Genomic DNA, 14,208 nt, shown 5'->3' with positions numbered 1-14,208 from the left:
ATAAACCAACTCAAGCCAAATTTAAAAAAATACAAAAGCAGCCACACACCTTTAATCCCAACACTAGAGGCAGAGGCAGAGGCAGGAGAATCTCTGTGAGTTCAAGGCCAGCTTGGTCTATAGAGTGAGTTCCAGGACAGCCAGGGCTACACAGAGAAATGGTGACTTGAGAAACAAAAACACAAATGAAATAAAGAATAAAGAAAGAAAGAAGAGGGAGGAAGGAAGGAAGGAGGGGAGACAGACAGATAGACAATGGAAAGAACAGTCAACAGACAAAAGCCCACAGCACAGCAACCCAAACCTAATGCTGTTCCTCATGGTCAGACATCAGTCCTATAACAAAACAGAACCAAAGAACTTTAGGTCAACTTGAGAAATAAAAATAAAACTGAAAATAGGACCTATGAGCTTGAAAAAGAGGAACGAGTTAAGGGATAGGAGATTACGGTACATTTCCAGTTCAAGGAGTGTTCAAGCTCACTGGAGAATCAGGATGCCCGGGGCAGCCGTGCCAGCCTCCCGAGCTTGCTCTCAGATTATCCTAAAATTGGAAACTTGCTGACAGTCTGAGCCCCAGGAGGATGGAGAATTCGGGGAGGGACTTCTGGGAAGATTGTCTGGAGGGCCAGCCTACAGGAAGGCACTGCAGGGAGCTGCTGCCACCCGAGAGAGTGGGTGGGGGTGGAGGCCCTTGTTCCCTGACCGCACAGGCTGCCAGCTGCGGCTGCTTCTGTCCTGGCTGATGCTGCATCTTGCAGAATGAATAGCTGGCTTTCACTCTCAAGTCTCTTAGCTTTGTTGTGGACAGAGGGTCCCTCATTGCACAGATGTGTGTGTGTGTGTGTGTGTGCGTGCACGCATGTGATTACAGAAACCCCATCCCGTCTCCTGTCAGGCCGCACACCCGCCACCCGCCAGCTGGTCCTCTCCGTTGTTAGCCTTGCCCCCCTATGGAAAGCCCTGTTTCCTTGTGTGACGCTAATGCAAATACATTGTCCACGATCCGCACACCACGGAGGCAGAGAGGTGTGGTTCCACTGGTAAGCCCCGTGTCATGTGACTCACAACCACTGGAAACTCCAGCTTCAGGGGCAACCGGGGCCTCTGACCGTCACACGTACTCAAACTCAAACTCACATGCATAAACACACATGCAGTACACACAAAGACATAATTAAAAGTAATATAAACAAACACTCCGGAGGCAGAAGCCAGCTGATCTCTGTTTGAGGCCAGCAAGTTCCTTTTTTTTTTTTTTTTGAGGCATAGCAAGTTCCAGGCCTGCTAGAGCCACCTAGTGAGACCCTGTGATGGTTTGTATGTGCTCAGCCCAGGAAGTGACACTATTAGAAGGTGTGGTCCTGTTGGAGTAGGTGTGTCACCATGGGTGTGAGCTTAAGACCCTCATCCTAGGGGGGCTAGAGAGATGGCTCAGCAGTTAAGAACATCTAAAAACATCGACTGCTCTTCTAAGGTCCTGAGTTCAATTCCAGCAACCACAGGGTGGCTCACATGGCTCTCTGTAGTGGTTTAACGCCCTCTTCTGGTGTGTCTGAAAACAGCGACAGTGTACTCACATAAACCAATTAATTAAAAATCAAACAAAGACCCTCATCCTAGCTGCTTGGAAGCCAGTATTCTGCTAGCTGCCTTCAGATGAAGCTGTAGAACTCTCAGCTCCTCCTGCACCATGCCTGCCTGGATGCTGCCATGCTGCTGCCTTGATGATAATGGACTGAACCTCTGAACCCGTAAGCCAGCCCCAATTAAATGTTGTCCTCGTAAGAGTTGCCTTGGTCATGGTGTCTGTACACAGGAGGAAAACCCTAAGACAGACCCTGTCTCAATAAAACAACACAAAACCTCATAACCAGCAGAGGCAGGGTTGAGGCCCAGTGGCAGAGCACTGTCTGAAGCTCTGGGTTCCATCGCAGCTCTCAGGAACCAGGTATGGGAGGCAGACCTGACTGCCAACCCAGAGCTGGGAAGCTGAGGCAGGAAGATTGCTTCAACTTCCCGCCAGCCTAGGATACATAAAGAATTCCGTACCCACCAGGTCTACAGAGGTAACTAGCAAAACAAAACAAACACAACCAAACTAACTCTGTGCGAGGCTTCTTTGTAGCCATTGCAATTGGGGCTGCCTCCCTGGGGTGTCTTAGCAAGGGTCAGGGAGGGGTTGGATAAATTCTGTTCTTCCTGGGTGGCTCAGGCGCTGCTGGAATCCACACCAGTACCGAGCTGTTCTATGAGGTGCACAGGTCTGTGGGTCCCTGGACTCAGGTCCTGGCTTGTGTCCTCCTGGCTCTTCTTTGGTTCCTTCCCTGCCCCCTGCACACCAGGGAAAGCAGCTGTCCCCAAGCAGCTATGCTGGGTCTGCAGCAGGCAATGGTCGCATTCCCAGACCAAGCTGCTGCCATTAGAGTTTCTGAACTAGAACAAAGCAAGAGGAGCCAGGGGTTTTGGCAACCAGAAGAAGGTGTCTGGAGGCGAGGGAACCGCCAGCTGCCAAGTCAGACAAAGCTGCCATGACCTAGGAGTGAAACCAGAGGTGACTAGGGTCTGTAGCCTGAGCTGAGTCCAGGCAGGACATCAGGGCAGGAGGGAAAGGCAGATGGAGGAGGTGGGAAGACTGGGCAGGCTGGGTGGGGAGGGGAGCGGCTGGCAGGAGAGGAGACAAGGAGACAGGAGGCACCTGAGGAGGGGGCCCTGGTCCAGGTGAGGGGGTGAGCCAGAATGGGAACAGCGGAAGGGCCTGGCGTGGTGGCAGGCTGATGTGGGCGGCTGTGTCAGTGTCACTGTTCAGCACAATGAGTGGTAGGGACAGCAGCTGGGGGAAAGACAGCTGGAGCATGTGGGTCCCAGGACCCTGAGTGACAACAACTCAGGCCCTGGGGCCTTAGCACTGGGATTCATGGCCCAGATGGGGACCAGAATTGACAAAGGGCTGCTGGGAGTGAAGACAGCAGGGTGCTTTGAATGGACAGACTGGAGATCCAGTTTCCTGGTGGGAAGTTGAGCTCAGCTCCCAGTACCCACGCGGTGGCTCACAGCCACCTGTGTCTTTAGCACCAGGGCTCTTACACCACTTTCTATGGTTTGTCTGTATACAGAGAGAGAGAGAGAAGGCCGACTCTAGTATCTAAGACTCCAATGTAGGAACAGCCCAGGCAACATAGGCACACTCAAGCCTTGCTCAGCATGGGACCGTGAAAAGGCTAAAAGTAAGCCCTGTGAGTTCAAGCTCAGCTCAGTCTACAGAGTGGGGTCCCCCCTTTTAAAAAAAAAAAAAAAAAAAAGGGCTGGAGAGATGGTTCAGTGGTTAGATCCCTGGCTGCTCTCTCAGAGGACCTGGGTTCAACTCCTAGCACCCATGAGTACAGCATTCTGCCTGTAACTCCAGTTCCAGGGGATCCGACACCCCCATAAACATAAATGTATGCAAAACTCCAAACGCACACAAAATAAAGACTTTTGCCTGCTTCATGGGTCCCTTTTCCTCCTGCTGGGTTGCCTCCAGTTTTGGTATGTGCCTGGTCTTCCTATTGCTTGTTATGCTGTGTTTCCTTAAGTCCCTGGGAGGCCTGCTTCTTTCTGAGAGGAGGCAGAGATGGGGCAGATCTGGGGTGGGGAAGGAGGCAAGTAGGGGGAGGGGAGTTACGGGGAAACTGCAGTCAGGATGTGATATACTCGAGAAAAATACAAACAAAGCCACCTGCCTGTTGTTTTCTGTGTTACAAACAAAGGTGATGACCTCAGTCTGGGGGACTGACTGGAATTCCTGGTGCCAACACCAGAGGAAGACAGGGAGGTGTCCTACCCATGCCATTGACTAACACAAAGGAGCCACTGTCTGAGAGCTGGAGCCACCTCCTTGTAACCCGCCTTGTGTAGGTCTTGTGAGCCAGGATGGCCTGGAATGCACAATCCTCTTGCCTTCATCTTTGGAGTGCTGGGATGACAGTGGGGCACACACCACACACGGTCCCTGTCCCTCCTCTGCTGGGGTCAGAACCTGGGGTTTTGGCATGTGAGGGTGGTGAGCTCTAGTACCCATCCTCAGTTCTTTTAAAAGGATGATGTGACAGGCATGGTTAAGGCCTTGGACCTTAACCATTTTGTGGGTTCTTCTTTTTCCCACCATTTCCACCCTCCTTGGTTTCACCTCCTATCACTAGATAAGAGAGATGAGAGACGAGAGACGAGAGACGAGAGACGAGAGACGAGAGACAGAGAGAGAGAGAGAGAGAGAGAGAGAGAGAGAGAGAGAGAGAGAGAGAGACTGGATCTAATTTGTTTCTTCTTTGAGCATAACTACTAATAAAGTGTAACCAAGCCCCCTGAACGACCACCAACCCCCAACCCCTCCTCTTGGGGCCCTGGCATGTATATACCCTCTGAAAGGTTCCCAGAGTCCGGAACATCACACACTCCCAGAAACTACCTGCAGCTGGCAAAACCTTGCCTCTGCTATAGCCCGAGGCAAATCACAGTCAGCTGCTGTGGACAGCCTGAAGTGGGGCACATCCCACACCTGGGGTTAAAATGAAAACACATTCTTTTACTATTTCTGGTTTTTTGTTTTTGTTTTAAAGAAACCAAAATTCCAGAATTCTCTCTTACACCCAGTACTGGAGGAAAGAGGTCAGTATGGTCCCAATTGTGAGACTGTCACAAAGAAGAAAGAAAGAAAGAAAGTAAGAAAGAAAGAAAGAAAGAAAGAAAGAAAGAAAACAAAAGGAAAGAAGCAAGCAGGCAAGCGTGAGTGCTGGAGAGATGAGTCAGGTTAGAACACATTTTGCTCTTGCACAGGACCCAGGTTCAATTCCCAGCACCCACAGGGTGGCTCACAAACATCCAGAACTCCAGTTCCAGGGATCCATGTCCTCTTCTGACCTCTTTAAACACTAGGCACACACAGTGTACAGACATATACAGACAAGACACCCGTACACAAGCGAATGTAAATCAATGATACAAATGGGTAAAGAGAAAGGAGTTGCCCTGAGTGTGTGTGCTTCTAGAATCAACATGCCTTCCTGACCGAAGCGCAAAGGAGTATGGGTCTCAAACACGAGGGAGGCTTGTGGGAGGAGTGGGGGTTGAAGAATAAAGTAGAGAAAGCAATGGCTGGGGGCTGGAGAGATGGCTCAGCAATTACGAACACTTCCAGAGGTCCTCCGTTCAATTCCCAGCAGCCACATGGTGGCCCACAACCATCTGTAATGGGTTCCGATGGCCTCTTCCGGTGTGTCTGAAGCTGCAGTGTACTCATATAAAAAGTAAATCTTGCCAGGTGGTGGTGGTGCATGCCTTTGATCCCAGCACTTGGGAGGCAGAGGCAGGCGGATTTCTGAGTTCGAGGCCAGCCTGGTCTACAGAGTGAGTACCAGGACAGCCAGGGCTACACAGAGAAACCCTGTCTCGAAAAACAAAAAACAAAAAACAAAATCTTAAAAAACAAAAAACAAAGCAAAATATCTGGGCCTAAGAGCACTTGTGTAAGCTGATGACGCAGGTCCAGCAAGCTTGTGAAAGAACAGCATCCTCTCTTGCCTTTGATCCTGGACGCAGAGGCAGGAGCAGTTCTGTGAGTTTGAGGCCAACCTGGCCTACATAGAAAAACCCTGTCTCAAACAAACTTTTGAAATCCAACATCCTACTTGCAGGTGGGAACTGGACAGCAGAGAGTTAAATCAGACCAAGTTCTCAGTGAGCACTGGAACACCTCAGACACTGGAACACCTTAAGACAGCCCTTCGGGGGAGAAATCAGGCTTTTTGGGGAACAAACCTTAACTCTTGAGGCTCAAGCCCCAACCCAAGGCTGGACCTTGCCATGTGTGCCCCTAGACAAGGACGAAGAACTCGAGTTCCCTTTGTCCTTCAGTTGAGGTTTGAGAGAGCCTTGGGCTGGTTTGGCTGTTAACACTTGGACAGTGAGAAATCTCTCCAACACAGATCACCGAAGGGAAATTCCCAAGAGCACCTGGTGAGGCACAAAGGGTGCAGCCGGCAGCGCTAATCCTCTTAGCTCCCTGTTCTCAACCCTTTAATTCAGTGCCTTATGTTGTGGTGAACCCCTAACCGTAAAGTTATTTTCATTGCTACTTCATAACTGTAGTTTTATAACTGTTATGAATTGTAAGTAGTAAGGGCCTCTGTGAGAGGGACCTCAAGGGGGTCTTGACCCAAGGCTGCCTTAGCTTATGGAGTTGACTTTGATCCGTTAAACATATTTGCTAGAGGCAGAAACCCCAAGGCTGTTTGGACAAAGGGGGGGATTTACGGTTTAAATATAATTTCAGTCTTCTGCACACAGACTAGGGGCCAATTGCCTGACAGAGTCTGGCCCTTCCTGAGAGTGGCATGGAGGAAAAAAACGGGACAGACAGGACGCAGGACTCCTTAGGCCGCCTTTGAACCTGAGGGCTTTGATATGGGGACTAGGTTAAAGGCCAGTTGTGAGCCGGCCTGGTCTCCTTTTGTTATTGGAATGCAGCTTAACAGGCTGATCTTATTGACAAACGGAAGGCTGTTCTCTGTGCTCAAGTTCTCTTCCTAAGGTCCCTCCCGAGGCTGCTCAGCTAAATTCCACTTTGCATAACTTAATCTTTTCTAAATCCTTTTAGCAGGTCATCCATGATGTCAACTTCTTATTCGCAGGGTCCCCTGTTAGTGGCTGTGCCTCTGTCTTTCCAGTGCTTGGGAAACATGAGGCGGAAGCTCCAAGGAGACGAAGCCGGCCTGGGGAAAGGGGAGAGACCTGGTCTCAGAAAACAAAGGAAATTAGAGCCAGGCTGGGGCTCAAGGGCTCACTTGGTATGTATAAAACCTGGGGTCTGCACCCCATAAACAGGCATACAAAAACAAACATGTCATCCCAGCACTCAGGAGGTTAAGGTGGGAGATCAGGAGGTCAGGGTTATCCTTGGCTACAAAGTGAGTTCCAGGTCAGCCTGGGCTACATGAGACGCTGTCTCCAAAACAGCAAAGAGGTAAAAGCCAGACTCTGTTTTGGTCCTTCTTGGAGCTGGTAACTTCTCAGGAGCCACCAAGTGGCTTCTTGGGGTGGCCCAGACCTTCATTTTCCAACTGGTTAAATCAGGGTGAAGTTGGGGTCACTTGGGGGAGGCAGGCACTCCACATGCAAGTCCCTCCCAGAGTCTGGGGCTGAGTTCCTCCGAGTGGCTGCCTTCAGCCCCAGTGAGGTCACCTTTCCAGTGTTGCTTTTATCGAAGTTTACACTTGTCCAGAAGCAGGGGCCTTTGAGATGCCTTGTGAGGGTGTGGCTCTAAGAATTTGGGCACTGGTATTTACAATTTAAGCTAAAGTGCAATTGCAAGTCCCTTAGAGGTCCTCAGTGTCCCTTACTGTCACCCCAGTCTGGGGGCTGGGAGGAAACAGCTGACTTCCTGAGGTGGGAGGGGCCCTCGGGGCCACTGAGAACATACCGAACAGGATTGTGTAAGAATGTATCTTGACAACCAAGATCACTGGTCATCTTAACTTTCTGGGGTCTGCCCATGGCACCTCTGGGACTGGATCAGAAGAGCTCCTGAGCTGCCCTGGACCCAGACCCTTGGGAGAGCTTCTGATGTAACTGTCCCTGCAGATGTCTACTCCAGGGGTCAGAAAAACTGAGTGACTTAAGGGATTAGAGTCCAGGGGAGGGTGTGTTGGACAGGCAGCTGGGCTGAGGAATTTCCTGAGTCACTCCTGTGACACAGGGAGGGCAAAGGCCCCTCAGTGCTGGGCTGGGAGGTGTGGGGCCTGGACAAGGCCACAGGTCACTCTGCAGGGAGAAACTGTGGGGGCTTTAGTCTCTCACTTAGGCCCTCAAGACCTGTGGCTCCTTTTATGTGGGCAGGGACCTCTGAGGTCACACAGTAACTATTTGTGTCCCTTCCCACCTTGTATTTCTGATACAGGGTTCACAGTGTAGCCCTGGCTGACCTGGAACTCGCTTACTAGACCAGCCTGCCCTCTTAGCCTGCAAGGGCTGGGGCTGAGAGTGTGGCCACCAGTCCTATCTCCATCTTGGTTTTGAGGTAGGTGCTCTAGCTGACCACAAGCATATGACTGACCTGACCTAGCCCCAGGGATCCTCCCGTCTCGGAATCCCAGGTTCTGGAATTACAAGAGCACCCTTGTGCACTAGTTTGCGTGGGTGCTGTGATCTGGATGCAGCCCTGTGTTTGTGTGGCAATGGCTTTCTCTTCAAGCCCTTTAGCACGTCCCTCAAGTCATCTTCACAGGAATCAGTATCTACAGGGAACAAGATCAGGCCTGGTATCCTCTATCGATCATCCCAAGAGTCTAAGGCAGGAGACTTGCTGTGAGTTCTAAGCCAAGCTGAACTGTAAAATTAGGGGGAAAAGCTACTGGAAGCAGAATCTCATGTAACCCAGGCTATCCTTGAACAGTTATGTAGCAGAGGACGGCCTTGAATCTGGAGTTCGCTCCCATGCTCCAGGTTCTGGGTTCCATCCCTATACTGCATGGCCACGCACTTTTGCCATTCCAACTCTTAGGAGGTGGAGGCAGGAGGATCAAGAGTTCAAAGTTGTCCCGGCTTCACAATAGTTTAGGCTAGCCTGAGCTAGATGAGACAATCTCTGAAAAAGAAAATAGAAACGGAAGGGATGTGGGGATTGGCGGACACCTGCGACCCCAGCACTCAGCCAGTGGTTCAAGGTCATCCTCTGCTACATAAACTGTTCATGGCTAGCCTGGGCTACATGAGATTCTGTTTCCCATAGAAAAAGGAGACTCCTGTACTCAAAGGGGCTGTTTAGGGAGATGACTTTGTCACGCTGTCTATTCCCAGGGGTTCCCCAAAGCGCCCTGGCACCCTGCTCCGCTGCAGGCAACCTCGCGGATAACTGTCCGCAGGCCTCCAACGCGTAGTCGCGTGGACGCGGCTCCCGTTTCTTTGTCATCCCTATCTCTGAGCATGCGCAGTTACTGACAACAACAAACTCGTAAGCCCCGCCCCGCCCCAGCCGCCCTCCATTCAGGCTTCCCATTGGCTGCAGGGGCCTCGCGTCTTTAGCGCAGGCGCATCCGACCAATAAGAGACGTCAGTGGGCGTGGCCGAGGGCGGGCAAGCCAGACTCGGCCTCGCGCGTCCATTGGTCGGCTGCGTGAGGGGAGGAGCCGCTGGCTCCGGCCGCCGAGATGAGCTGGGGCCGTCTGAGCCGCTTACTGAAGCCAGCACTGCTGTGCGGGGCTCTGGCTGCGCCTGGCCTGGCAGGCACCATGGTGGGCTACTGGGGACCTGGGGAATCGCGGGTGGGGCAAGGTTCGGAGTCGGGTCACCGTATCCAGGGTGGAGATCGGGGGTCGTGGGATCGGTTAGCTAGAGTAGGGGGCACCCAGGTGGGAAAGCGGAGTCCGATAGGCATCCCCGCGGCTGAACAAGGTCAGGCCTAGGCAGGGGAGGTCCTTGGGGGGTGGGAACCGGTGTCGGGGTCACCATAGCGGGCTCTGACCTGGTCACGCGCCCCGCCCGGCCTGGTGCGTCACAGTCGGCGGAGCCTTGGCTACCGGCTCTTTGTCCCCGCGCTGTGCTTGGGACGCACAGACGGGCGGGCATGGGCCGCGCGGCCGCCCGCAAGCGGGGACGCTGCAGACAGCGCGGCGGGTCCCCCGGAGGCCGGCGACGCCATGAGCCTGGACGCCCAAGTCCTAGGAAGCGCCCCGGCCCTCGGAGGAGGAAAGCTCGTGCCCGCCGCCGCAGGAGGGCGCGCCCTCGCCGGATGGAGCCCATTCCCGTGCCTTTCCACCCCGGGCCTCTGCTGCAGGAGCCTCCCCAGTGCAGCAACAGCTCCGAGCACCTGGGCTTGGTGTGCGGCCAGGGATACCCCTGCCGTCCTTTTCCCTGGTAGCATATTCTAGGGGTGTCCACAGATGTTTTCAGGACAATCGAAAGGGGCGTACTTAATGGAAGGAGGAGAGCTCCACCCAGTGCCCCAGGACTTTCTTTTCCTTGGCGCCGGATTCTCCTCCCCTTGGAGACTTGGGGTAGGACACTCAGTTTCCCTGTTTTACAGTGTGCATCCCGCGATGATTGGCGCTGTGCGCGCTCCATGCACGAATTCTCAGCCAAGGACATCGACGGGCACATGGTTTGCCTGGATAAATACAGGTGGGTTTCTGGTCATGTGGACGGTGCATGGCTGGTCTGAAAATAGGGCTCTCCTGACTGTGGCCTCATTCCCACTCTTTCCTCCCCAGGGGTTTCGTGTGCATCGTCACCAACGTGGCCTCGCAATGAGGCAAAACCGACGTAAACTACACTCAGCTAGTCGATCTGCATGCCCGGTATGCTGAGTGTGGTTTACGAATCCTGGCCTTCCCCTGCAACCAGTTCGGGAGGCAGGTGCGTGGCTGTTCCCAGGCAATGCCGCCCCTGAGAGGGCTGTGTCCTTCTGTCTGTCTGTCTGTCTGTGTGCAGTGTAGTCCACCTTCCAAGTAAATCTGTTGCTGCCTGCAGGAGCCAGGAAGTAATCAAGAAATCAAGGAGTTTGCAGCCGGCTACAATGTCAAGTTTGACATGTACAGCAAGATCTGTGTAAATGGGGACGATGCCCACCCACTGTGGAAATGGATGAAAGTCCAGCCCAAGGGCAGGGGCATGCTGGGAAAGTGAGTGGCCCTGGGGGAGGGAGGGGGCAGATGGCTCTGGACCAGGGTGGGGAGCAGGTGCCAACTTTTTAGTTTGTTTTGAGATGGGTTGTCTCATTGTGTAGCTCTACCTGGCCCAGAACTCATAGCTAAAGGTGCTGGGGTTAAAGTGTGTACCACCTGGCCAAGCCTCAAAGATGAATTTATTTGTATTTTATGTATACGAGTATTTTGCCTGAGTGTATTTATGTGTACCATGTAGGTATAGTGCCTGCAGAGGCCAAAGTGGGCATGGAACGTCATGAAGCTGGGGTTGGTAGTCACCTAGTGGGGTCTGGGGGAGAGCTTGGGTGCTCTGTCAGAGCGGCCCGTGCTCACAACTGTCAGCCTGTCTCCCCTACCACTCTCCAGATTATTTTATTTTGTTGTATGGGTTCAAGTCTATGTAGTACATGCATACCTGAAGCCCTTAAAGGCCGGAAGACAGTCTGTGACTCCCTGGAATTGGATGATGTGGGTGCTGGCAGTGCAGTCCCCTTCTCCAGAACAGTACATTCTTCTAACCACTGTGTGAGCCCCACTCCGCCCCAGTTTGAGGCAGGGTCTCACCATGTAGCCTTGGCTGGCCTGGAACCGACTATATGTCAACTAGCTTAGAACTCCTATCCACTTGCCTCTGTTTTCTAAGTGCTGGGATTAAAGATGTACACCACTGTGCCCTGGCAGGTACCACTTCTAAATCCTTTTTTCCCCTCTTCTCCCCCACCTCTCTCACAGTGCCATCAAATGGAACTTTACCAAGGTAAGTAGCATACATTGTGGGGGTGTGGCCCAGCTCCCTGTGCCCTGTCAACATGTTCTTCTGTCTTCCAGTTTCTCATTGATAAGAACGGCTGCGTGGTGAAGCGCTATGGTCCCATGGAGGAGCCCCAGGTAAGCACTTTGCCAAAGCAGCCAGAGCCAGGGTTGTGTGGAGTTGCTGAGGGCTAAGTCTGAATGAGTTGTCTTCCTCCAGGTGATAGAGAAAGACCTGCCGTGCTATCTCTAGCCCTACAAGTGTGTGCCCCCACACCGAGCCCCCCTGCCCTGTGACCCCTGGAGCCTTCCACCCCGGCACTTATGATGGTCTGCCTGAAAACCAGCCCGCTGGTGGGGCAGTCCTGAGGACCTGGCGTGCATTCCCGCCGGAGGAAGGTCCAGAGGCCTGCGGCCCCGGGCTCGAGCTTCACCTCGGCTGCCTTGTGGGAATAAAATGTAGAAATGTGCTATGTGTGTGTCCTTGGGTCTGGAGCTGAGCACGCTGGGGATCAGAAGGCAATGCCTGTGCTCTAGGACTCTGCCTGCGCAGATCGGGTCAGCACTGCCTGTGTCAGCTGCTCAGGGGTCCCTGCTGAGCCCCTGAGGCTCTGCCCAGGGCAGCAGAAGGACCAGGATGTAGGTAGGCAGGGTTGTTTTAGGAGGGTGGTAACCTGCTAGGAGGCCTGAGGTCGGGGACTCTGCAGGGCCATGCCTACAATGTCCGTGCGTGCGTGTGTGTGTGCGCGCGTGAATGCGCGCGCACATTGTCCCATGTTCTCTGGGGATGGTGGGGTGACTGCCTACCGTGGGTTGAGCTGGGGCCTCAGGCAGGTAGGGTGGTGCCATTGAGTCTGAGTGTCCTCTGCCCTTCTGTGGAATTGTGAGCTTAAGTTGACCCTAGGACGACCATGGGCCAAAAGTATGGTAGAGGCTGCCTGCCTCTTGTCTTCCCTGCCCTTCCCCAACCCTTCGAGGCCTGGGACCCAGGACACTCAGCCCCAGCTGGGACTGCAGCTGCCACTGGTCTGGGATGAATTCTATCTTCCCAGCTTGTCCCTACCACCCAGCCTGGGACACGAAACTCAAGTGGGTGGCAGCCACAGCTCTGTGACCCTCAGGCTCCCCCCTCCACTGACCTGTAGGCCACAGCACACCAGGAAGTAAGCAAAAGGCACATATATTTTAAAAAAGATCTTTACATATGTACACAAGTTCATTATAAATACATAGAAACCAGGGCCCACCGGCTGCCCACAGATTCCGGAGCTGGGGAGGGGCGGGTGACAATAATTTAGGGGGCGGGGGATTGCATATATTAACGGGGTCTGTCCCGTGGAGCCCCCCATAGCCAGCGGGGCCCAAGCACCGATTTCCTGAGTTACCAGCTCTCTGGGACTACCAAGCCCCACGGCTTTAGGCTGCGCGGCTGTAGCAGGGGAGACACAGAGGCCCACACACCCCACCGGCTGGGAAGGCACTGTGGCCAGGCACCCTCAGTAGTGGAGCCTCTGCTTGCAGAGGAGCCCATAGGCCTGGCTGCCCAGTACAACTGTAATCCAGAGGCCGAAGCAGCAGCCTAAGAGTTTGGGAAGGGTGGGCTGAAGTGGATGACGCTCTGTCGCTCTGTGCCCCCGCCACCCACGCCCACCAGAGGCGCAGGGGCTTCAGTGGGCCCCGCGCGCAAAGAGCGGAGCATGTCCTCCAACACTTCCCTGAAATTGATGTCGCAGCTCTGGTGTGCCAGCTCCACAGGGTTGGTAGCAGGGTCCCTAGCACCCATCATCAGAGAGCTGGGGTCTGGGGGTGGCAGCGAAGGGAAGGTGAAGCGTGGAGGCGCTGGGAAAGCCTCAGCTGGGGGACTGTAAGTCAAGTCCAGCACCTCACCGGGACCGCAAGGAAGTGTAATCGCGCGTGGAGTGGGCGGGCGCGCAGCCAACCCATGGGTGCTGCGGCGCCTCACTTCCGCATCCATCAGCTGCAGTTCCTGTAGGACGCGGTGAACGCAGCCCTCAGGGATCTTGATGCCTGTGGCGGCGCGGACACGCAGTTAGGTCCTCCTGGGGACCATACTTGGGAACCCTTTCTCTAGGGAGCCCACACCCGCTGCCCCACTCACCCACTTGCTTCTTCTTGTCCTTGGTTTTGAGGCGCACGATCTGGAGGTAGCTGCTACTGCTGACGTCTGCCATGACTGCGGCGATGCGGCCCCACACGCGCAGCAGCGCCCCGCACAGCATGTAGTGGTGGCGGAGGCGCAGGCCCTGGGCGCAGCATTTGCCCTCCTGTGCCAGTCGGCAGCGCTGGTTCCTGTACGAGGGGACCGCTGGTCAGCTCGCAGCGTGCGCCTTCAAGCCCACAAGGCGCTGGGACACTGGCCGCCCAGCTCCGCCCTCCTTGTGGCTTCCCGCCCGGGGCCTCACCAGGTGGTGTGGCTGCAGTGCTCCAGCGACAGGGCATAGCTGCTCTCCCAGGGTTCCCGGGCCTCTTCCGCGGTGACCTGGGGACACAAGCCTACAAGTTAGCAGGGGAAGAGGCTCAGGAGCCTTCGCAGCCGCCGCGTGAGAGGGCGGGTCCTGCCCTACCCGGTGGAACTTCCGGCACAGGCTGTCCAGGGTCTCCAGCTGGCTCTGCCGGCCGATGTTGGGCTTGTACACGGTGAAATACTCGCCGCGATTCTGTTCTGCCAGCAGGCAGCTTGTCTTGCTGCCTCGTACCTAGGAGCCAGATGGTGAGGTCGAAGGCCACCGGGATCCCTGGGTAGGTGGCTGGCGGGGCACCT

The 14,208-nt window shown here is 54.3% G+C and overlaps 2 protein-coding genes across 5 annotated transcripts in view; one reads left to right on the top strand and one right to left on the bottom strand.

Moving 5' to 3' along the window:
- Positions 1 to 9,102: 9,102 nt before the first annotated feature.
- Gpx4 (glutathione peroxidase 4) lies at positions 9,103 to 11,896 on the top strand. Of its 2 annotated transcripts, none has more exons than XM_076919518.1 (7): positions 9,103 to 9,266; positions 10,058 to 10,152; positions 10,242 to 10,386; positions 10,501 to 10,652; positions 11,409 to 11,433; positions 11,505 to 11,564; positions 11,647 to 11,896. In XM_076919518.1, exons 1-7 carry the CDS (start codon positions 9,183 to 9,185, stop codon positions 11,677 to 11,679), a joined length of 594 nt encoding a protein of 197 aa, XP_076775633.1. In that variant the 5' UTR covers positions 9,103 to 9,182; the 3' UTR covers positions 11,680 to 11,896. The 2 variants fall into 2 exon arrangements, with proteins under 2 accessions (XP_076775633.1, XP_076775632.1); XM_076919517.1 differs by lacking the exon at positions 9,103 to 9,266 and adding an exon at positions 9,526 to 9,850.
- A 694-nt stretch (positions 11,897 to 12,590) lies between these two features.
- The window catches only part of Sbno2 (strawberry notch homolog 2), a 48,377-nt gene continuing 46,759 nt past the window's right edge, over positions 12,591 to 14,208 (bottom strand). For all 3 annotated transcript variants that reach the window (XM_076919514.1, XM_076919516.1, XM_076919515.1), the window contains exons 29-32: positions 14,012 to 14,143; positions 13,850 to 13,926; positions 13,546 to 13,736; positions 12,591 to 13,454 (exon numbers count right to left, since the gene is read on the bottom strand). In XM_076919514.1, coding sequence (XP_076775629.1) covers positions 13,006 to 13,454; positions 13,546 to 13,736; positions 13,850 to 13,926; positions 14,012 to 14,143 — 849 coding nt within the window. In that variant the 3' untranslated portion in view covers positions 12,591 to 13,005. The remainder of the gene's footprint in view (positions 13,455 to 13,545; positions 13,737 to 13,849; positions 13,927 to 14,011; positions 14,144 to 14,208) is intronic.

Source organism: Arvicanthis niloticus, chromosome 22 (assembly GCF_011762505.2).
Source record: "Arvicanthis niloticus isolate mArvNil1 chromosome 22, mArvNil1.pat.X, whole genome shotgun sequence".
Taxonomy (NCBI): domain Eukaryota; kingdom Metazoa; phylum Chordata; class Mammalia; order Rodentia; family Muridae; genus Arvicanthis; species Arvicanthis niloticus.
This window is presented reverse-complemented; position numbering and strand designations above follow the sequence as displayed.